Below are 23292 nucleotides of genomic sequence, written 5' to 3'. Positions count from 1 at the left end.
GTCTCTGTCTCTGTCTCTGTCTCTGTCTCTGTCTCTGTCTCTCTCTCTCTCTCTCTGTCCCTTGCTCTCTCCCTTTTCTCTCGTTTCCCCTTGCTCTCTCCCTTCTCTCTCCCTCCCCCCTCTCATCCCTGCTCACCCTCGCTCTCTCTGTCCCCCTCTCTTTTCTCTGTCTTTCCTTCCCTCTCTCATATCTGCTCTCTCTCCCTCTCTATCTCTCACAGGAGCCATCGACGGTGCTTGGCCGTGTGTACTGCGACAGTGTTGGCAGGCTCAACGCGAGGTCGGTGGTGCTGCGGGGAGACATCGACGTGTCGGGGCGCGCGGCCGCGCCCATGCAGCTTGACAAACTCACCAGCTACTCCCTGTTTCCTGGCCAGGTATGCACGGTAGGAGGAAGAAAAGGGGGGAGTGAAGGAGACAGGGAGGGAGCGAGGAAAGCGGGGAGGAAGGGAGGGAGGGAGACATGGATGCGCCGGGGTGAGTTGGAGCGCCCATGCAGCTCAACAAACTCACCAGTTACTCTCTGTTTGCCGGCCAGGTATGCACGGTAGGAGGAAGAAGGGAGGCAAAACGGAACGGAGGGAGCGAGTGAACAGCTATTTTCAGCGCTGGGTATGGGATTTTCCTGGCCAAGTATGCACGGTAGAAGGAGGAAGGGAGGGAAAAAGGAAAGCAGGGATGGAGGAAGGAAGGGAGTGGGTGAGTGAACTATATTCAATGCTGGGTATGGGATTTTCCTGGCCAGGTATGCACGGTAGAAGGAGGAAGGGAGGGAAAAAGGAAAGCAGGGAGGGAGGAAGGAAGAGAGGGAGTGAGTGAGTTAACTGCTATTTTCAATGCTGGGTCTGGGGTTCAAGTTTCGTGAGGCTGCATCATGGTTGTCGCTCCCGCCCTCACCATGGTATTATACGTAGCCCGCTACACGCACGTACACACCGTTATCAGGGCATGAAAGTAGCCAAAATGTGAACAGGCCCACCCAAAATTTTAAACAGGCCCTTACAAGTTTGAACATGCCCTTAATTTTGTTCAATTTATTCCATTATTAATAAAAGTATTAGCTTTGCGTTTATTAGGCATACTTATAGTATTTCAGTATTTCATCGCTATCAGTGGAGTTCTACTTGTTTGACAGGAATTGCTGGAACATGATTTACTTCTTACTAGTCACAAAGTAAAAACTAGTCAGGAAATTGGTAAATAGTGTTGATATGAAGGCAAGAAGGCAAAATATTTTGAATATGCCAAGTGGACTGATTATATGGGGGGTTGAACCAGCGGCCGCCGGCAAAATAGCGATAATTTCGCACACTGATTATGCACTGACCATGAATAACGCACGTACGCATTCACTGCAGGAAAAAAATGAAAATAAATTTTTTGGGGGCTACTTTTCAAGCTCGCTTGCATGAAAATAGCACTCAAAAATTTGGTTTGCATTGAACTCTATGCAAATTTACGGGGGCTAAATCGCCCCGAGCCCCCGTGTATTTTTTTACTGGTTCACTGCCATCGTAGATGGAATCGTTGTAATGTGTGTGCGCGCGGACGTAGTCTATGTAGCGTCACCGCCGTCGCTCCAGGCCGCCGTCTATCCGCGATCGATTTTCCACAGGTGGCGCTGTTCGAGGGCATGAACTCGACGGGGCGCAGCTTTGTGCCGACGACGCTGCTCGACACGCCGACGCTCACTGCGCCCGCCGCGCGCGACGCGACACTCAAGCGTCTGTCCGTCGTCATGGCATCTGGCCCTTACATGACGAGCGATAGCCTCGGCTACGAGCCGCTTGCGGACTTTGTCAGCTACCTGCAGTCACACCCGCCTGACGTCTGCATTATGGTGAGTGCGCGCATTACGTATCACTGGTATAGTGCTAATATATAGTACTAATATAGTACTACTATAGTACTACTAAATTAATATATGTGTCCCATGACGGCTGCATCATGTGAGTGCGTGCGTTACATATCGCTAGTATAGTACTAATATAGTACTAATATATTTCTACTATAGTACTGCTATATTACTGTCACATGCCACCTGGCATCTGCATCATGGTTAGTTTGTGTGTTACTAGTATAGCAGTACTATATTACTAAGATATTACTACTATATTACAATCACATGCCACCTGGCATCTGTATCATGGTGAGTGCACGCGTTACGTATCACTCACACATCTCTTGAGTTTCTGTTGATGCCTTTATCTTCTGTTGATGTTAATGATGACTGAAAGGTTCGACAATTCGTCAGAGCAATTACGATTTCTTTGTGAATGACTTCAGTTTGGCCCCTTCGTGGATGCCAAGTCAGAACTCATCAAAGACTTGAGTGACGTCACTTATGAGCAACACTTCACAAAAATACTCGAAGTTATTGGACAAGCTGTAGAAAAGTAAGTGGGTAATCAGTGTAGTCAAACAATGTCGTGTACAATATTTTTTAATGATTTGGGGTGAGGAAACTGCTGTAATTACTTTCATTAATAATTGAACTAATTGAATGTTTAATTTGACGAACAAATCAAAAGTCAGTACCATTACTAACAACTAAGACGAATCGTACAAGTGAATCTTATGAGCTATCAGCTTCTGCTTCCATAAAATTGCACGAGGTTGCTACAATGTGCTTGAAATTCAATAATTAAAAATCTTAAAAATCGTTGTAGTTTGCCCTTGAAAGTAGTGCTAGTTCCATCTCAGCGAGATATTCATCATCCTGGCATCTACCCAATGCCACCATTCAACATAGGAAAGCTGAACCGAGAACTGCAGAAGGTAACTACGAAAATTAAAAGAGAAATTTTGGAATGAAAACTAAGCATGTTTTGCTACTGATTTCCACCTTATGTGTGAAATTACATTATTATCCATGGGTCCTACATTCTCGCCTGAACCATTCAAGTATGGATAACATTTTTAAATAGACGCCTTATATGCATAATCTTACCCTGGTACAATGCTTATAGTTTATACTTGTGAATTGAATTTGTGTACTAACTTACCCACGATAGTCTACTTTGACGTCTCTTCTTCGTCATTTCTGTCTAGACGCGATCATCGTTGATTAATCCATGGTTTTAATATAACAGTATAACATCATTACTTCAAAGATGTGTAAAGGTTTGTAGTGTCATTTGTTGATACAAAAGACTAATTGGGGTCAGCCTACGGATTTTGATGACGTATCATCATCGGCATTCTAACCTCGATTTCACCCTCACAAAGAGACGGCAGACGTGCGATAGAACTAACGCGCATGTGTGTGTGTTTGCGCATCGTATTGTAGAGGTTTTACTGCGTGAGTGATCCGAGTACGCTCAACATCGATGGACTGTGCGTGGGCCTCACCTCTACGGACGTTCTCTTTCACATGGGCGCTGAAGAAATCAACTTGTAAGTATAGTCACAAATCAGGAGGGCTGATCACTGGGGAGTCTGTAAGCTCAGCGAATGTGAGTCAGAGGATGGGTTTGGGGAGACCCCACGAATGTTTTATCAGAGGAGAGAAAATAGTTATGTATGCCTTGAATTACTTTGCACTGTCACTTGATTGATGACCATTGCACTTTCGTCCCATTGATTATAGGCAGCCAAAGACGGCAGATAGGCTTTCAAGACTGACCGAGCATTTGTTGCAGCAGGGAAGGTAAGGAGCGACATTTTTTCACACTACAAATATATTGAGAAATTCCTCACAATTTCCACATAATTAATTTTCCAGTTGCATCACAGTTGCTTTGTAAAACTCAATGCATATAGTGGTCTGATAATATTGATATATTATAACCCACTAATAGCATTGATATTGGTGATTGTCTAATAGCATGCAAGAATAGAGCAGGTAGAGATCGGTGCTTTTCATTTTTAGCTACTATCCTCTGAACCCACCATCTGAGGAACTGAATGTCAACTATGAGAAATATGAAGTGTACAGCAGAATGAGTTGCACTCCACACTTGCTGCTTCTGCCCTCTGAACTGAAGCAGTACACTAAGGTAAGCATATATATTCTACCCACTGCTGCATCCACTTTCTGAATTAAAATGGCACATCAAGACATGTATTTCGCTTTCGCCTCTTCTGCCCTCGGAGCTAAAGTAGTACATCTAGTTATGCATATCCCTCTCCTGCTTCTACCATAACAGTACATCACAGTATGCACATCCTTCCCCTATAAACTAAAGTAGTACATCAAAGTATGAACGTCACTGCCACATTTCTCCTATCTTCCGAACTGAAATACTACGTCAATGTACTCATATTCCTTCCCTACGTCTCCTACCTTCTGAATTCAAGCATCACGTTACGGCGCACACGTCAGTAATGTGTGCTGCATGACTTGCACTTTCAGAGCATCAATGGCTGCCTGTGCGTGAACCCGGGGCGTCTCTCTAAAGGTCAGACGGGCGGGACATACGCGCGCATACTAGTGCAGTCCGACAGCAGTGCCAAAGCCGGGTTCACCACGGTCGCAGAGGTTGTGCGCATATGATGGATGGTAGAGCTATGTCAGTAGTGGCCAGTTTCCTCATGTCTGCGCTGGGGAGATTCATGTACGTAAAACAGCGAATGTGTGTATAACGCACAGTAAATACATGTATGTAAATCACAGGCAATGCACATATCATGTAAAATACGATAAATGTGTGTGTAAAGCACAGGAAATTTGTGTATGTAAAGCACAGCAAACAACTGTATGTAACACACTGCAAGTACATATGTATGTGAAATGTCAAATGCATGTGTGAAACACAGCAAATACACATAGTGTATGTAAAACACAGTATGTGCATGAACTGAACTGTCATTTGGCAGAGCCCAGGTTTTGGACTGGGAAGTAAAATAATATTATCAGGAGAATATAATTTGTAGAGGGATGAATCTGATTGCTATTAAAATTACATGTGTAACTTTTAAGATATGATTTATTAAGTTAAAATCAAGAGTAAGTATCTTTGGACTGGCAAATGTCAACTTTCATTTGTTCTCACGAGTCAGACTTCCGTATGTTATGTTCTCCTGAGTGTTAAATAAAATAACATCAGGCTTGCCAGGTGATATCACTAGATCGTATAATTTTGTATTTGTTTCAATTACATACTATACATGGTAAAGGACAGTTTTAAAAATTAAATGATTATATATTATAGATTTGTATATTTACAATAGAAGTTAAGTGAATATAGTTGTATAGTTACTACTTGTGGTACAGGATGGAATAAAAGAAATATATTCAGTTAATCAGTTTACACTGGAAAGTTTTCATTTTAATTACGATGCACATATACAATATTGATATATCTAACACTTAACCAAGTATGTTTTTATTTCACACAAACACTCAACATTAGTATATATGACACAATTTAAAGCTACATACTGTACATTTCATTTCTACTGTACATAAATATACAATTGACTTAAAAATAATGCAAAAACATTTTTGCAATGCAATGTATTAAATATTTGCTTTTGGCAATCACAGGAAAACTCAATCGGCCAATTTTGGTATGTATTACTGCATCCACCACTGTTATACTAGGTTGAAAATATGTATTTTACTAAAAAAGAAATTAAGAATTGACTACCTGATCATACAGGAGTGATAAGTGTAAACTTTGATATGACAATCGTTTATAACACAGCGTGTGAGTACTAGTGGTCTCCGTGTCAGGCCCGGGGTTTCGGAGGGGGGGGGATATTTAAGCAGCCGCGGCACCATCCTATCTCGCGTCCCACAATGCCATCAGTCCTTTGCATCGCCGATGCCGTCTGCATTTATCGCAAACATGGCCTCCGACTCGGGCAGGCAGGGCGAGTCGTATATCTTACAGATACGAGTTTCGGCACGCCCCTTCCTAAGGTACAACCTGCAGATAAACATTTAAGAGCTGTTGGTTTCAAGGTAACTACAATATCCAAGGACAGGGTAAGTGAATGTATGTGCTAATTGTGCAACACTCATTGCTTTTAGGTATCATCAGACCCTACTTGAAAAGAATTTTTTCCAGACTAACACACAGTGACAAGTGTTATAATTTGTAGCTTAGTTATACTGTATTCAATAGAAGAAACCTAACCTTCACGTTGCATTTTATGCAGGTGGTGCTACCGTGCTACGTATACACCAGCATACTATTTTGGGTAATTTTGACAAATGTGATTAGATGTCTACTGAGTTGCTTACCTTGTTGTGGATGCGTGCGCCATGATGTTGCCGCCTATTGGCTTCTTAGGGTCGGCGCTGAACATAGCAGCGCCATCTACCTGCGCCACGACTTGATTCGTGATAACTACAGCAACACCAAACTGAAAAGACGCGCATAAAGTGTCGCTTAACGACGTGTCAGTTCTATAGGGGCGTTTTCACTGCAACCGAAGTGAAATTCCAAGTGTTCTTTATAGACAGATAGGTGTCTGATCTATAAACGTGGTTTCACTGTACAATTCCATTCAAGGGAAATGCCTAAAAGTCCTTTACAGACAGGTGCCCTTTGAATTGCAAAGTCTGCTAATACAATTTTAACATGTTTATATGTGCGCGTGTGTGTGTGTGTGTGTGTGCGTGCGTGCGTGCGTGTCTGTGAAGTGTATATTGTGATGGCTTACCTCGTCAGCTAGCCGCAGCAGCAGCCGGAGGAAGCGTCCCATGTGCATCTGTCTTGCTGCGAGCTCACCACGACCCGAGTAGTCGGTGCGATAGAGTGCCGTCGCACTGTCCACTATCAGTAGCGCGTACCTGTGTGAGCGTGCGTGACAACACCAACACAATTTTTCATTAACATATATACGGAAGCACTGTCCTAACATTTGCTTCACACTGGATAGGAAAGTATACTCGCAATTTATGAATTGATTTCCGATAAAAAAAAACACGCCGATGAGAAAGTTTTGCATGTTTGGAAACTCTAGCATTGATGACTGATATTGGTATGACTGTATAATGATCATCGCACCTCGAATCTGCCATCATGGCTGAGGCCTGTATGAGTAGTTGGGTTTGATGGTCGGTGTTGTAGGCGCGGGCATAAGCAACGTTATCCAGCACGTCCTGGCCCATCAAGCCATACCTGCAAGTAGTCAAAACAGACTTATATTATAGGATGGAGAAATACATGCTGAGTGTTAGTCTGAATTAAAATGCTAGGAAATTTGACCATTTCTACTTCAGCACGAATGCTTCGTGAAAGATTTTGGACTAAAACGTTAAATGTTCAACTGCATGTGCACCTAGGCTTATATTCACACTTATATGTAGACTTCTGCTTTTGGCAATTGATGACTGAGAAAATTGAACGCTTGCTATGGTATACCTCTCAGAAACTGCTAGTAATCGCTCCGGTCTGAATGTTCCTTCTGTGTCTATGTACAAACATTTGCCTTCGCCTCCATTATGGTCTATTGGCAACTAAAAAACAAGTAAAAAATATTTTAAACTACATTTGCTATATATAATTGAATTTAACAGGAGAGTACAAGCATAAGTATATATGAATCGTTAACATCATCTTCTTCAGTCCAGCTGGAATTTAGTGACTTAGAAACACCACATATACTCGAACATAGGCAAATCAGCTATACCTGACATGTGACAGCAATCGTATGTGCAATCTGGGTTTTTCCTGTTCTGAATTCTCCAAAGATCTCTGTGATAGAGCCAGTTTCAATGCCACCTGCACAAAAACAATAGTCAAGTGAGTCACATTTCATTACCCATTGTAATATAAACACATGTACACTATGAGGAATACATGATGTCGAATTATCCACGATCGCCGCGTGATACCACGTAGATATGCTGTACAGACATGTTTATGATTGTACATATATACACGTACCTCCAAGTAGCTTGTCGAGTTCGGATGAACCGGTCGTGATCTGTATGATCTCGGATCGTTTTTGGTGAAACTCGGTCGCCGTAGTGAATCCCATCGGAACCAGCTTTGCCGCCTCCACCTGTAAAAACGTTGCAGGTCAATAACATGGAACCATTTTATCAGAGCACGGCGACAGTGATGAGCATGTGACGAACACACGGGCAAGTAAATGTTTTTATCTAGACTATATGTTTATGATATGCACACACTACGGTACAGAATAGCTTTACAAACACGGTAAACATTTTTGGCAGTGGCGTGAGCATTGTGAATTAACATCTGTGATTTACATTGGTTTGCTAACTAGTATATTTTACAGCGTTGTTTGAGACCACCAGGTAAAAGGATTTCCTAAGATGTATTGTGTCAATAATGTATATCTTTTGCTATCTTTTGTTTCATACCAATATTTTGTCTGCCTTAGCTTCACTTATGCCTTTTATCGTAAGCAGTTGCTTCTTGGGTGTAAATGCGATAGCCTCTATTGTGTAATATCCACCGTCCTCAAGCTTTTTCACATCTGCTGCACTAATCCCGTGACTCTGCAATTAAACAGTAACAACTACATCAAACAAACATTAAGAATGTGCAGGAAAAATGCAGAAGACGCTTTGGCATAAACATCAGGGATTTTGAGCTATACCTGAAGTCAAGCATAGTAGTACCGAGTACTAATGTTGCGCGCAATCTTCCGATCTGTGCTATTTCAAGATCGCGCAGCGCAATCTACTGATCAGCATCCTTGCGCAGTCTAAAATATAAACTCCTCTTCTACAATTTGAAGTAGGAATCATTTGCATATGCAGCATGAGTTTATAAAATATTTTATAGTATTAACTATAGACTTTCTTAATAGAGTATATAACAATATTATATTATACGGATCCTCAGACCGTATATGTTAGTTTGTTTCAAATACCTGTGGAGCCTTGCGCAATTTCGCGATTTTAAGAATGCACAGCGCAGATCGGAAGATTGCGCGTAACACTAACACTATCAGTAATCAAAACAATTATTACCTGCCACAAACCAGCCATGCAGTTTATCTACAAGTTTGTTTCATTTCATAATTAATCATACAATGAATTTAAGAATTTAGCCAATCACCTCTAATACTTTGACACGCAATGGCCCAAAGTTTTCCTCGTCTTCCTCAGTGGCCTGTGGCTGAACATGTTGCTCCATCTGCATCGCCATGTAGCGAATATACCTGCAATATGCATAAACCACTAAATATTGTCTCATATTCAATTGGCTGTCTGAAAATATAAAAGTTCAAATTGCATTTCAATGTAATTCATAACTAATTCATAATGATATATAATTGAACTAGATAATACTATTACATTACTCGCTCTTTATCTGACACTGTCTCGTCTTCTCTTGCTAGATCTCTATCTCGCTCGCTCTCTCTCTTTCGCGAACACGTACGCAATAAGTGACCATACATGCAGAAACATAAGTGATAGAATCTAGAAACACACAAGATTTCAAGATTTCAAGATTTTTATTTGTGGCTGTGCTAAACGAGGATAAATCAGACAGTGGGAAAATTAAACAGTTATGACTTTGTTAAAGGCCCAATCACACCAGAGCTACGCTCATCACGATCGCCCCGTCCTCAAAAAATTTGCCCGAGCGTGGTGAGCGTGGTTGGAGCGTGGCCAATTGGGCCCCAGCGCCAATACTACAATCTAATTACGTCCATACTACGATCCAAGTGCGTCTTTACCCCAATCTCATTGCGCTCAACAAGCTTTCACCACGCTCAACACCACGCCCGCATCACGCTTGCACTGTGCGGACTGCGTCTTTATTGCGCCCAATTAGATCGTGTTGCGTTCGAACGACGCTTGCACTGCGCTTTAGCAATGCTCACCTGCGCTGGCAACGATCATATTAATACCGCGCCGCGTTCTATACATCATCATTCATTCTGCCGTGCTGTCAAGATTAACATCAAGATAATTAAGATCAACATTATCAACTTAAATCAAGATTATTTTCTACGGACACAACTATGCCGCCAAAAGACAAGGGGAGAGCCAGCAAGATCTTTGTTGTCTTCTATTTCTTCTCGTCCTCCTCAGCATGCTGAGGGCTTGGCAATCAAGTAGTTCGAGTTGTCCTTCTACGAGAAACATGTCATGGAGTAGTGTTGCCTCATCCATAGTGGACACTGAACTGGTGGGGTGGCCAGGGTAGCACCCCAAATTATACCCCAAGTTTGCAGGACGTGATCTGAGCGTAACTAACACGTAATGCGAACGCCAAAACTGCGTAGTCTGAGCGTGTTGGGCGTAGTACAATCGTAGTACGAACGGGTCGAGCTTGCTAGAGACGCACCATGGTCATAGCGAGAGCGTGGTCAGGTCACAGAGACATCTCCATGGACGTAGTAACAGCGTGATGAAAACGTATTGACATCGTGCTGAGAACAGGGCGACAATTTTCACGCACCCGACACGCTTGCGATACGACCATTAAGTTCGTACTACGCTCGAGTTACGTGGCGGTGGGTACTACCAGGGAAAAAATTAACATTTATTTTTCGGGGGCTTCTTTTCAAGCTCGCGTGCATGAAAATAGCACTCTAAAATTTGGCTTGCATTGAACTCTATGCAAATTTACAGGGGGTCTTTTTGGCATTTCCGGGGCTCTTTTTGGTATTTCGGGGGCTAAATCGCCCCGAGCCCCCGTGTATTTTTTTCACTGGGTACTACGCCTTCCACGTCTCTAATAGGCCCGCACTGCGCTGTATTTCCGCCACGCTCGCACCACGATTATTTTGAACATGTTCAAAGTTTGGCCACGCTCTAGCTCCACGCTCATGCTGACTGCACCGCGCTCGATCACGATCGCAGTACGTCCATATACGTCCACACTGCGTTCTACACGTTTCCACCACGCTCTTAGAGTATACATAGGTAGAGCCTATAGAGGTAGAGGGCTCAATTAAGGATAGCTCTAGAGCGTGTCCAGTAATAGACATCATCCTATCCTATCAGTGTATCACCGTCCTGGACATCATCTCTATCATGATCTATCCTTGAACCGAGGTAGAGTCTACCACACAAGACTAGCCACAACTACAACTTACAAGTTCCCTTCTCGCTTAACACTACGTCCTACGACGTGTAACAGTCGGAGAGCCTGGTCGGTTTACTCATAGATATAGAATGAAGATCTTTCATCTTTTATCTTCATTCTATATCTGACTATGGTTTACTCAAAGACCTACTTTACTTTTAGTTAGTCCATATATAATATATATCATGGTCATGCCTATGCCTATGCCACGATGTTATTAATATATAGCCTATAGTATAGGCTATAGGACTCTATAGGTTATATAGTGTGACGTGCAACCACCACGAACAGTCATACACACAATAAACGCGATCATTACAAGCTTAACAGAGTCAGGATAATGTTGATCATAACCGATATTAGTAATATTATAATGTTCCACCTACCGTACTTTTTATTTATACTGTTTTATCCAGTTATTTACAGAAGATTTTTCAGACGGAGGAACTTTCCAACTCAAATTAACGCGCGAACCGCCTAACGCACTACCAACGCGGTTATTGGACGGAAATATAGAGTAAACAAAAATTAATAAGGATTAGGCCTCGGTAATATGATTCTAATAGTAAATGTTGATACAAAAAAATGAAACAGAATGAAATGTATTTTTTAATAAATTCTTGCAAATAAAATTACAAGTTTATTTTGCCCCGGATTCGTGCGGTCTTAGTAGAGGGCGCTTATGCTGATGCTAATGGCACCCCCCATAAATTCGTTGTCATTCTAGTGTGGATAATTTTAAGACGCGCCGTTTGTTTAATGTCGATGGTGTGGATGTATTAGTAAAACGATAACAAATGGCTTCAACGTTGAACATGCTCATGGAAATGGGTTTCCAGCGAAATAAAGCGTAAGTTACGTGTACCAATTTACCATATACATTAAATACATCAATCATAATACGATTACAACTACAACGACTTACAAGTTGCATTGTAATTTGGTCTGGCGGTACTATCATCAATGATCAACTTCATAACAACACCGGTGGTGATTTCCCTTCCGTGAATTTGACACGATTACGGATACAGGATAGGATAAGCAGTAAGAGTAAGAGGTAGAGGTTTAAAAAACGAGATATTGATTAAGATTCAGAATGTCAGACTCAGTGCAGTAGTCTGAGTATAGACAAAAAATCAAGCTGGAAACGGCACATGGTAACAATGTCAAAGAGGAGGCAATGTACTATGAGATAGAAAAGATCCAGAGAGAGGAAAAAGTTTAAATAAGGTAGATCATAGATGTCAGTAAGCAGGGGTATTTAGGATTAGATAGAAAAGACCCATAAATAGGGTGTAGGGGATGTGGTAGAAACGGTAAGTATAGATGGAGGAGTTTGGATGAAATTTAGAATGTCAGTAGAAAGGAGGAGGTAAATTAAAAGTTCAGACACATCAAAAAACATCTGTTAACTGTGAAAGTTCAATAGATCATTAGAGTGGTAAGTATGTAGATTTAACTTCTATTGTATTTGAAAATGGACTTAACCCATTGCGTTTACAAAGTGGCTGGAGGTACGGCAGCCGTCATTTGTTAAAGCCCTTTTAGCATTTGTTTGAGGGCTGAAGCAATTATTTGCAGTCTTCTGATGTAAAGTTTACAATATTGTTCATGTTCATACCTAATCCGAGTGTTTTCTAGCTCATCAAAACTCAAATCGTGAATTTATTTCCCAATGCATTATTTCGAAATCTGAATTGGCCGCCGCCATCTTTGTCTCATTTGTATGAAAGCGAATGGACTGCCGTACCTCCAGCCTCGTAAATTGGAGATACGGTTGCCGTACCTCCAGCCACTGCCTTGCGTTTAAATCATGTATGCATTTTTTCAGTGAAAAGGCCATTACTGTTACAAATAACCAAGGAGTAGAAGCAGCCATGGAATGGTATGGATGTGCAGAACTAATCATTCTAATAAGATCAGACGATCAATGCAAAATGTGTAAATTTCAAGTATATCAGAATAAATTTAATTGATCACACTTCTATGTAAACTATATAGTATTTGGTAAAACGTGGAATTTAAATATAATATTATTCCTGTGATTGTAACTAATTTCTCATAGTTAAACATTTATGAACGTAGCAATTCATACGTTTTTGTGCATTTACTTTTCAGGCTGCTGGCACACAATGATGATCCTGACATTGACATGGAATGCCAAGCAGGTAGCCCTCAATCTGAAAGTATGTTTATAGTACAATGTTTAGGTATAGTCTTCATTAATATAGTGAAAGCAATAGTAATAATAATAATAATAATAAATACCTGAGTGAATTCCTTTTGAATTTAGTAATCTTCCAATAATGCTATGGCACGAACAAGCGACGGCCTCTAAAAAACCCTATGCAAAACCCTCGATGTTTAGCTCTCGGGCAAGCTAGCCTGAAACTACGCCACGAACCTGAGGCTGCGATGGAATCTACGATGGCTACAGATGACGTGAGCACAGATACAGGTGCAGCTACAGCGGAGGTTGAGGATGGAGCAAGCTCTGCAGCAGTGAAAGAGGACAAGGCGGAGGAGGAAGCAGACGATGCCCCTGTCGCACTTACCAATGTTAAATCATTGAAATGCGATGAGTACGTACCGTTACACGCTGACCAGTTCGTATAATGTCTTAGATAGCAAACCTGCATTTGAATTTCAGTACAATGCACGTGTGGAGCATGGAGACTAAATGTAATGAAGGGTAACTTCAATTCGTGGATGAATACAATTATTCATTTGTAACGTCTTTAACTTAAACTGGCTTAAACGGTTATGTTTCAGTAATAGTTTATGTGTATATTATAAACATTGGATACAACAAATTTTTATGTGATTTTTATGAGACATGGATTTCGCCATCTGATGTGCAGGTGTAACAGGAATTTTCGGCGAGAAATTGATGTTGAGGCACATGCTGTCAAGACTGGACACAGTAGCTTTTCTGAATCAACTGAAGAAGTAAAACCACTGACAGAAGAGGAAAAGCAGCAGCAAATGCAAAAGTATTTTTATGCTTGTTCATGTATTTATACCAAAACTGCAATCAGTATACCTGTATGCTATGCGCAAAGATGAATTCCAGTTGAATAGTTGTAGCAATTTGAACTTTTTATTTATCGTCAGAACGTCTGTGTCCGTAAGCTCTTTAAAATATAATCGTTTGGTGAAATTGTTCTACAAGGGTACAAGAAAAGATTAAAGAACGAAGGGAGCAGAGAGAGGAGAAGGAGAGGAAAGAGAAACTTGATAAGGAAATGCAGCGAAGGCGTACGGGCAAGGAAATGGTTGAATCTAAGAACAGGTGTGATGTTATATAGTGTGAGCAGGAGTGTATAGTATAGAGGAGTATGACACGCTCGAAACACAAGAAATTCAACATTTCCATGCCCTAGTTTACCTATGATTTATTACGTGAAACTCAATAAAAATGACATAAGAAGTAGCGCTGTACATCCACTTTGTCCTTACACTTTACCTTGTTCGATGCCTCTTCTTATTATGTAGTTATAGCTTCGGACGTCAGGTGAATGACTAAAACCATGTCTGAGGTTCGAGGCTATAACTACATGATAAGAAGAGGTATCAATACAAGGTAAAGTATATGGGCAAGTTGGATGTACAGCTCGACTCGGGGGTTGGGTGTTATTAGTCCCTCTGGGACAATCATTCTAGTACATTCCTGGTGTTATCTGTATGGAACAAAGCTTGGTACAATTGTGTGTAATTATTTACCTGTAGATGGCGTTGGCTGTAGGGAATTAGTTTTACTAATTAATTTACAGTACAGTGAGTTAACACGTTTAATCAATATGTGATGCAGTTAGCTGGGTAGATATAATTAGTTCAATGAGATGACCCTCCTTTTATCCATCAGAACTGTAGTGCATGCATGGCCAACATTGAAGTCATCACTTGTGAGCTGTAAATAAAGAAGGTGTTATTCATTTATTGTAGGATCCAAGAGCAGGAGATGAAGAAGATGGCAGAGGAGAGAAAAAAGGAAAAAATGGAAGAAAAGGCTGCGAGGTGCATTCATGAATTAATACTCAAATGTTATCTGAGCTATACGTGTATGAAGTCACAAAATGCGAATAAAATGGTTAAAATAGCCCCATTACTTGCTTTAAAAAATTGTTTATTTAGAAATATGAGGAATTTTGTTCTCGACTAAAATAATTATTGTGGGAAATGACACTTTTTACCATTATTTCCAGATTAAGAGTAAAAAATCAAATAGAAAAGGATAAATTAGCACGAAAACAAAAGGTAAGCTAAAAAGGTTTAAGGTTAAAGGGGAATGTTAAAAGTTAATTATTTTAATTTAGTACCACATTCCTCCAGATATATTGATATAATACTAGTATTGTGAATTAAGTAATTGGGCAGTGTTTCTGAGGAATGTCAATGAAATTTTAAACAGATCGTTGCTAAACTATGCAAAATAATTACCTGTGGCAATGCATAAATGTTCTGCTCCTGTAGTGAATTTTTGTCTACACTTAAAGTTCCAATTCGGAGACTCGGCACCTGCCCCGCCCGCTCCCGTAGCAGCGGACCCTCCACCGGTGACACAGCCGCATCCGAAGAAAGAATACGACAAGTGCAAACTACAGGTAGTCGTCTTCTTGATCATCTTCCGCGGTCCATTCTTAAATGTTAAAGCGAGTTTTAACTTTTCTATGTGCAAGAAACAGCTCGACCACGTCGCGTACGCCATTCGTGCAAGCGGTAAAACACGTTCAACTCTTCTACGTGTAAGAAGTGCGTCGGGTGAACTTACGGGCGCAGGTAGCGCGGGTTGGGTTATTTTCGTTCGCTCTGCTATTCGCGCCGCCGCGGTGGCGCCTTTGAACGGAACTGCTTCGCTCCCGATCCCTTCCGGTAACGCGGCGATGTCGGCATGTCGCTGCAGATACGGCTAGTGGGCGGCAAGTCACTGATCCAGGAGTTTGGCGCAAAGGAGCAGCTGGCTGCGGTGCGGCTCTTTGTGCAGATGCGGCTGCCCGATCAGGCAGAACCTTTCACATTCATGACAACCTTCCCGAAACATATCTTCACCGAGGAGGAGATGGAGGTGCCACTCTGCGAACTAGGTATGGTCTACGCGATAGTTCATCGCTTGCGTAAGTTGTTGTGCAAGCTTCATCGTCGTGATTTGGATTTAAACTCTAAATATTATTAACATTGGCATTAACATAGATTTGTTTTTTGTTTTAATTTGATTCGGTTTTATTGCAATTTTGATATCGAATATAATTAACTTCGGCATTAAATGGAGTCGGAAATATTGCAAGTGATGTAGGGTGTGGCTGTGACTCATGGGAATAGTGGTAACTATCTTTTTTATTTATTTATTTCAGGTCTTGTTCCAACATCCGTATTGCTTGTTACTAAACCCTGACAGCACTACCGTTTGGCAAAAACTGAGACTGTTCATAGGTTTTACTGTGAGCATGTACCATCATGTCAATCACTGCTGTTATGATATTTGCTGGGTTATGTAATATAATATAAGTACAAGCTGTGCATTGTCAACATGTGTTGTAAAGTTTGTGAAAGGGGCTGTTGTTGGTAGTGGTCAGAGTGGTGATTTCACAGTCCCTAATCCCATTTTTTCGTAGTGTGCCTAGGGCTCTCCCAAAACAGTCTGCAAATCTGTTAACTGCTATACACAGATTCTTTCCATTAAGTTATTTATCCAGCAAGTTTCAGCATCATTCTCCATTAAGTTAACGATCTGTGGAAGTGTGCTGTTTGTTACAAATAACATTATAAATGAACACGTGCTGAAATGTAGCAGTGTGTTCGTTTCCCGATGTGTTTAGCCCCATTGGCTGACCTGCTTATGTAGCAACGGTGCAGGTTATACTGTTGAAGGTTGTGTGCATATAGCACTCGCACCAAGCTTGGTGAAACGAAGTTATATTTATCTCTCCTAAACTAACAAATAATTACAGCATAAATAATAGATAGTTTGACTGAAAATGATACTCGTGAGTGATTTAATTCAGTCATTATCACTGTAACGATGCATCTTGTTGCGATGCACAGACAAGCCAGTATAGTCGAATTCTTGCCATTGTCAAGAAATGCAGCCATGCAGGTTTCTTGTTATTATTATTTTTATATCCATGAGGAATAATATGAGGTATGCAGTATAAATGAACCTTAATTTAATGAAGAATAATGCTGAAAGAATTTCGCTAATTTGCCGTGAAGTTGTAGAAATAATTGACGCATGATGGCCTGATAAGTTTCATCTACCACGTTGAGGAAGTGATTGTTTTAAACGCTTGCTGCATATAGCCGAAATCTGTATGGTATTACATCATTGTGTGCGATAAAAAAAAACCTACGTTTTGCCTATGGTATGTAATCAAGAGCTAATAATGTAGTAATAAAAGTAGTAATAAAAGGTATTATTAGCTCTCGATGTAATGTATATATATATATACACACATATATATTACTGGTGGTATGAATGTAAGTTGAAGATTGTGACTAGGTGAAAGTCAGGTTCGCGTTCACGAAAATTGTTGTGGCGTTGTGTGTACGAAGTGTTTCCTGCTTCATACGTTCGTGAGGGGTGATACTCCATTAAGAGTGTTCCCAACTTTAATGTCATTAATGGTCATAATAACATATATATATATTATATGACTGGTCATATATCAGTTTGTGGTTTAATGTCATTTAGGTTAGGGTTAGGGTTAGGATTATCAATCATTAATCATTAACGATATCAAAGTTGGGAACACTCCTAATGGAGCGTTAGCCTTCGTGAGAGCAGTTGACTGGTTAACGTGTTCTGATGACGAATGCTTATCAGCAAAGAAGCTCTGACAGTGAATCTCTGCAGGAGTAACTGAGACTTACGAAGCAGGGGCCCGTTGTCAGAAACAAAATTTACTTCAGCATTACTTCCGTCTTAACATTGACTTTTTCTCGTAGACTGGACCTTTATGCACTGCATATATGGAATACAGTACTCGTAACTTTACCATGTTTCTGTCATGGTCTAGGAGCTGGAGCCCCTAGACCGTATAGCTAGCGGAAGGGTGGGGCAAAGGAGGCAGTTGCCCCCTCCAGGGTAATGTTGATACTATTAGATGGTAAGTGGCGAACTGCTCACGGTTAATTGCCAAGAACACCAGTGACAAGTCGATAACCGCGCCTGATTTGCACCAACTTTTGGGACAAATGAGTCCTCGAGAAGTGATGTAATACAGACATTCGTGCTTGCATGGTTTCCGTTCATGCGTGTGTGCTTGCAAAACTGTAACAATACACTACTGACGACGATGTTGTCCAACGCGAATTAATTTCTTTTAAACACGATTCCTCTCTGTGTACATTTTGTCAGGATATCCCGTGTTGTTAGTTCTGTCTCATATGAAGTTGAATAGAAGCAGTGAAAATGATCGCTGGAGCCTGGAAAAAGAATGCGCCTGCAACTAACAGTTCTAAGAAACTAATTTCGTTTCGATGTGCATCCAAACGTGGAAAGCGATGCATCACGTCGTCGAATTTACATTCGAGAATGTTGGAGCGCACAATCATTTCAGTAACATATTATATGGGATGAGATAAGTAGAATGTAGTTGTAGTGTTTTACGATAACGTTTTAAAAACATTTTGTCTCGGTTAAAATATCGGGGTTATATGTGTATAAACTCTCTACCTATGTGTATAAACTCAGTCGCCATGGCGTTTAACAAGTTTATCAGTTTATCAGTTATCAAGTTATTCAGAGACAAACCGCAGCGCGATCTCGCTCGATTTGAAACCTAGACGGATTCCGCACGTCCCCGTCGCTGCCTTACGTCCTTGGACCTGCCTCCAAGTCGTTGACTCTAGCCGTCTAACGAAGTGCCGCGGTCTTTGCTCGTAACCCGCACCACGAACGCGTGCGCGCTCTCTCTCTCTCTCTCTCTCTCACACGACACACACACCACACACACACCACACACACACACACACCACATACACACACAACACACACACACACCACACACACACACACACCACAAACACACACACACAACCACACACACTGTCTCTCCTTTTCTATCCCCTACTACACCTCGCCTCTCTCTCTTCATCTCTGTCTCTCTCTCTCTCTCTCTCTCTTCTCTCTCTCTCTCTCTCTCTCTCTTTCTCTCTCTCCACAGCAGCATTGGGACGCGCGTACCCCACGGTAACTCTGACAAAAAGTAACTAAGATTCCAGACAGGACAAATACAGACGCGCAGTCTTCCGTCTCATGGCGATAAGGTTTTATCTGCGCATCCTCTTGCTGCCCCTAGTTTTACGACGCGCGCATAGACTATAATTATTATCTCTATCTATCTATATTATCTCTATTATTCACTCCTGATATTAGGCCCTACGTATACGGGTTGTATCGCTTAGACGAGATAAGATATATAAGACCCGCGCTAACTAACGACGAAGGCCAGACGCAGGAATCCGGAATAGAACGCTTCCTCACCATTAGATTGCTAAAGTACACAAACGTAACACCGCCAGTGCGCTGCCTCCCGATCTAGTGACGTGAAGTGGAAGACATAGATATTTATCATGGTATATGACTGTCGATTACGTGTGCTCTACTTTAATGAATAAATTTCGACAAAACATTCTCGTTTGATATATACAGGGCTTGGGAATCACAGAAACTTATAGAATATGTATCGAAAGAATAATACGGGTAGATTACACTAGATGTGTTGCCGTCGATTCTGCAAATATTTTTTGTGTCCACGATACATCTACTATACGCTTGTATTACTTAACTCATACGCGGTGTATACTTTACTAAACGCTCTAATTACTTACTATACGCTTGTATTACTTACTATCACGCGTGTAAACTTTAGCTATACGCGTATTACTATACTATACGCGTTGTATACGTTACTATACGCGTGTACATTACGTACTATACGCGTGTATTACTTTACTATACGCTTGTATTACTATACGCGTGTATTACTTACTATACGCTTGTATTACTATACGCGTGTATTACTTACTATACGCGTGTATTCACTTAACTATAGCATGTATTACTTACGTATACGCTGTGTATTACTTACTATACGGCGTGTATTACTTACTATACGGGTAATTTACTTATATACGCTGTATTACTTCACTATACGGTGTATTAACTACTATACGCGTGCTCATTACTTACTATACGCGTGTAATTACTTACATCACGCTTGTATTACTATACGCGTGTATTACTTACTATACGCGTGTATTCGCATACGATATGTAGCACTAAGCATCCGCACCACGACTACACGTCATCGGGGTGAAGAGCAACACAGCTCTGTCGTTTGTTAAGGACATGAAGGCGGCCGTGATGGATGGGACTCCTGAAGCTATCGCTTGGTACGGAGTCCAGAGAGATTATTTTTGCATCTATTAGATGGTGAACGAGCGAACGCGAGAGAGAGAGAGCGAGAGAGAGTGCGCGCTAGAGAGAACAAGCGAGAGAGAGAGCGCGCTAGAGAAAGCGAGAAAGAGCACCGCGCGCTAGAGAGAGAGCGAGAGAAAAGCACCTGCGCGCTCAGCAGAGAGGTGACGAGAAGAGCACGCGCGTTAGCGAGAGCGAGAGAAAGAGCACGCGCGTTAGAGAGGACGGAAAAAGGGGAAGCACGCGCTCGTTAGAGAGATGCGAAGAAAGAGCACGCTAGAGCGAGAGAAATCACGCGCGCTAGAGAGAGAGCGTGCACGCGAATAACGCGCTAGAGGAGAGAGAGCGCGCGTACGCGGTAGAGATGAGAAGCGCGCGTATACACGATTACGCGCTATGAGAGAGAGAGCCGGCGCGTACGCGATTACGCGCTAGAGAGACTGAGAGAGTCGCAGCGTACAGCGATTACGCGCTAGAGAGAGAGAGAGACCGCGCCGTACGCGATTACGCGCTAGAAGAGAAGAGAGACGCGCAGCGTTACGCGGTAGAGGAGAAGCAGAGAGCGCGCTAGAGAAGAGAGCGCGGCGCACCGCGATTACGCGTTAGAGCAGAGGCGCGCGCTACGCCGGTAGAGAGAGAGAGATGGAGAGAGACAGAGAGGGAGGTTCGCTCGCGCGCACGCGACTTACGCGCTAGGACAGAGAGAGAGCTGCGACGCGGATTAGAGAGAGCAAGAGGAGAAGAGACGCGCGCGCTAAAGAGAGAGGAGAGAGAGATGCGTACGCGATTACGCGCTAGAGGAGACAAGAGCGTACGCGATTACGCGTGATGAGAGAAAGCGATACGCGAATTACGCGCTAGCAGAGAGAGGAGGCGTACGCGATACGCGCTACGCAGAGAGAGAGCGTACGCGATACGCGCGTAGAGAGAGAGAGAGAGCATTGCGTGTGTTGCGATATTCGCGTGTTGTGTCATCTAGTCAAGTTGAACGTAGCATCGCAGAGCACTGCATGTGCGCAAGCCGTCTCACGAAGGCCTACTAAATCCACAAGCTGCATGCCGCATGCACCCGGGGGGTTCCTCATATATCGGGAAATGGTCGGCGAGGTGATGACACTTCGAGAAGAACTATGTATTGTAAGAAGGATATATTCCTAGATTCGCCGGTGCACGCAGGTACGGTGAAAATGCGGAGGTGTCATGTAACAGCTACATCACCCAGATGATCCTCAATTTATACACACAATTCCATGTTATTCTATGTCATTAGTCAAAGACTGAAGTGTCAATATAAATGATTGGCGTTTATATTTAAGAGTACAAGTTAACGAGTTGAGAAATGATACTCATTATTTATTGATCATTAGGAATTATTAATATATTAACAATAGTAAAATTCGAGAAGACTATGTATCTATTTGAGTTTGTAAGTATCTGGATTTTAAAGTATAACGTTCTATGTGAATCTCCGGTTGACATTTGCCAACGAGTTATTATTTATGTACATATTATGTTTCACCTGTTTGTAAAATTGCACGTACAATAAAGCTTATTTTTCTACCAAACAACGGGTTTTTCATTTAGAAGTCATGGCGGAATGTTATTGTCTGCGCATATACATTTGCATGCACGTACACATTTGGATTACCACAGTCAGTAACGCAGAACGCTATCAGTTTACACCAAAAGTGAGATAATGCGAATGTATAGCTATAATTAATTGGCAAAATCCATTTTTGATTTCTAATAGACATTAGAATCTATATGCGTGTGAGCGTTGTGTAAGAGCTATACTGACACAACAGAATAGTTTTTATCGTCCCATAAAAAATAGTTCGCACCCTAATGATGTTTTGATCGTTCGTAATTTACTGATCGATTTGGCAAATATTGACAATAACTGATCACAGTGAATACAGACTGATTAATTTGTCCGCTTATGACAATGACTGGTATAAATAAATGTGAATGTACAGTGAATATACTGGCCAGTTAATTTGCCCATCAAATACAAAAACAGACCGCAGTGTATACTAGCTGGATAATTTGCTCATGCATTAAAGTGATTACGTCACCGTAAATATACTAAGCTAATACTAATAGCTAATATAAAGTTAAGTAATGCTTAATAAAATACCGCCACGTTACGTACGAATTCCGAATAACCCTAATACTGTAACTATGTGCGCTTGTAAGGCTTGTAGAAGCAATCATGCAAACTAAGCACGCGTATGCAGGGGCGGATCCAGAATTTTAGGAAGGAGGGGGTGCAATATTTGTAAAACCTACTTGTAGTGCCCCTTGTATTCGCCCCACTTGCAGAAAATTAGAAAATTAAAGTGCTTAGATGCGTTTTCCTGGCATCTGGGAATGATACCATGTATTTCTTAGTTGCACAAAAATAATATTTTTACTGAAAACTTTTGTGTTGCCAACATTTTATTTGTGATGTGATGACAAAAGTGGAATACAAATTTACTCAAAAACCATACTGTTTGCAAACATTCTTCTCTTATGCAAACGGATGAATCTATCGCAAACGTCCTTTGTTGAAAGAAACAGGCTGAGGCTGTGATGCAAGCTCATCAAGGAACAGGATGCCAACCTCCCCTGGCCTATTTGTGTACATATATGTATATTTGTGTAAAATATTATTAATAACAACAGCTATACTAACTTGTAGTGGACGCAGCTAATTAATTCATGTTATAATATAAATATATTTTAATTATTCCGTCCATCACTCCGTCCGTCCGTTCGCCCGTCCGTCCGTCAGTCCGTCCGTCCGTCCGTCCGTCCATCCATCCATCCATCCATCCGAGTCTTCCTCTCTCTATCTCTATCTCTCTTTCTCTCCCTCACATTCTCTCTCTCTTTCTCTCTCTCTCTCTCTCTCTCTCTCTC

At 41.6% G+C, this 23292-nt stretch overlaps 3 protein-coding genes across 8 annotated transcripts in view; 2 read left to right on the top strand and 1 right to left on the bottom strand.

Annotated features, from left to right (window-relative positions):
• Nucleotides 1-5244, top strand: part of LOC106804939 (DNA polymerase alpha subunit B-like) — a 12444-nt gene extending 7200 nt beyond the window's left edge. For both annotated transcript variants that reach the window (XM_014806351.1, XM_014806350.1), the window contains exons 8-15: nucleotides 222-377; nucleotides 1616-1840; nucleotides 2287-2396; nucleotides 2670-2778; nucleotides 3290-3396; nucleotides 3590-3649; nucleotides 3872-3998; nucleotides 4355-5244. In XM_014806351.1, the coding sequence (XP_014661837.1) occupies nucleotides 222-377; nucleotides 1616-1840; nucleotides 2287-2396; nucleotides 2670-2778; nucleotides 3290-3396; nucleotides 3590-3649; nucleotides 3872-3998; nucleotides 4355-4495 (1035 nt within the window). In that variant the 3' untranslated portion in view covers nucleotides 4496-5244. The remainder of the gene's footprint in view (nucleotides 1-221; nucleotides 378-1615; nucleotides 1841-2286; nucleotides 2397-2669; nucleotides 2779-3289; nucleotides 3397-3589; nucleotides 3650-3871; nucleotides 3999-4354) is intronic.
• Nucleotides 5245-5305: 61 nt separating this feature from the next.
• LOC106804941 (DNA repair protein RAD51 homolog B-like) lies at nucleotides 5306-11957 on the bottom strand. 3 transcript variants are annotated; one of them, XM_014806358.1, is made up of 10 exons: nucleotides 11896-11957; nucleotides 8988-9090; nucleotides 8285-8422; nucleotides 7842-7959; nucleotides 7585-7676; nucleotides 7317-7411; nucleotides 6960-7073; nucleotides 6613-6742; nucleotides 6191-6312; nucleotides 5306-5873 (listed from the first exon to the last, which is right to left on the bottom strand). In XM_014806358.1, exons 2-10 carry the CDS (start codon nucleotides 9075-9077, stop codon nucleotides 5750-5752), a joined length of 1023 nt encoding a protein of 340 aa, XP_014661844.1. In that variant the 5' UTR covers nucleotides 9078-9090; nucleotides 11896-11957; the 3' UTR covers nucleotides 5306-5749. The 3 variants fall into 3 exon arrangements, with proteins under 3 accessions (XP_014661844.1, XP_014661842.1, XP_014661841.1); XM_014806356.1 differs by lacking the exon at nucleotides 11896-11957 and adding an exon at nucleotides 11362-11463; XM_014806355.1 differs by lacking the exon at nucleotides 11896-11957 and adding an exon at nucleotides 11357-11460.
• LOC106804940 (UBX domain-containing protein 1-A-like) lies at nucleotides 11640-17613 on the top strand. Of its 3 annotated transcripts, none has more exons than XM_014806353.1 (11): nucleotides 11640-11820; nucleotides 12802-12855; nucleotides 13089-13138; nucleotides 13339-13552; nucleotides 13832-13963; nucleotides 14143-14262; nucleotides 14916-14987; nucleotides 15176-15227; nucleotides 15467-15574; nucleotides 15874-16054; nucleotides 16322-17613. In XM_014806353.1, the coding sequence occupies exons 1-11, from the start codon at nucleotides 11768-11770 to the stop codon at nucleotides 16360-16362; spliced, it is 1077 nt and encodes a 358-aa protein (XP_014661839.1). In that variant the 5' UTR covers nucleotides 11640-11767; the 3' UTR covers nucleotides 16363-17613. The 3 variants fall into 3 exon arrangements, with proteins under 3 accessions (XP_014661839.1, XP_014661838.1, XP_014661840.1); XM_014806352.1 differs by having other exon boundaries at nucleotides 13089-13156; XM_014806354.1 differs by lacking the exon at nucleotides 11640-11820 and adding an exon at nucleotides 11996-12014 and having other exon boundaries at nucleotides 13089-13156.
• Nucleotides 17614-23292: the final 5679 nt, after the last annotated feature.

The sequence above is a fragment of the Priapulus caudatus genome, unplaced genomic scaffold (genome assembly GCF_000485595.1).
Source record: "Priapulus caudatus unplaced genomic scaffold, Priapulus_caudatus-5.0.1 Scaffold93, whole genome shotgun sequence".
NCBI classification, from domain to species: Eukaryota; Metazoa; Priapulida; class Priapulimorpha; order Priapulimorphida; family Priapulidae; genus Priapulus; species Priapulus caudatus.
This window is presented reverse-complemented; position numbering and strand designations above follow the sequence as displayed.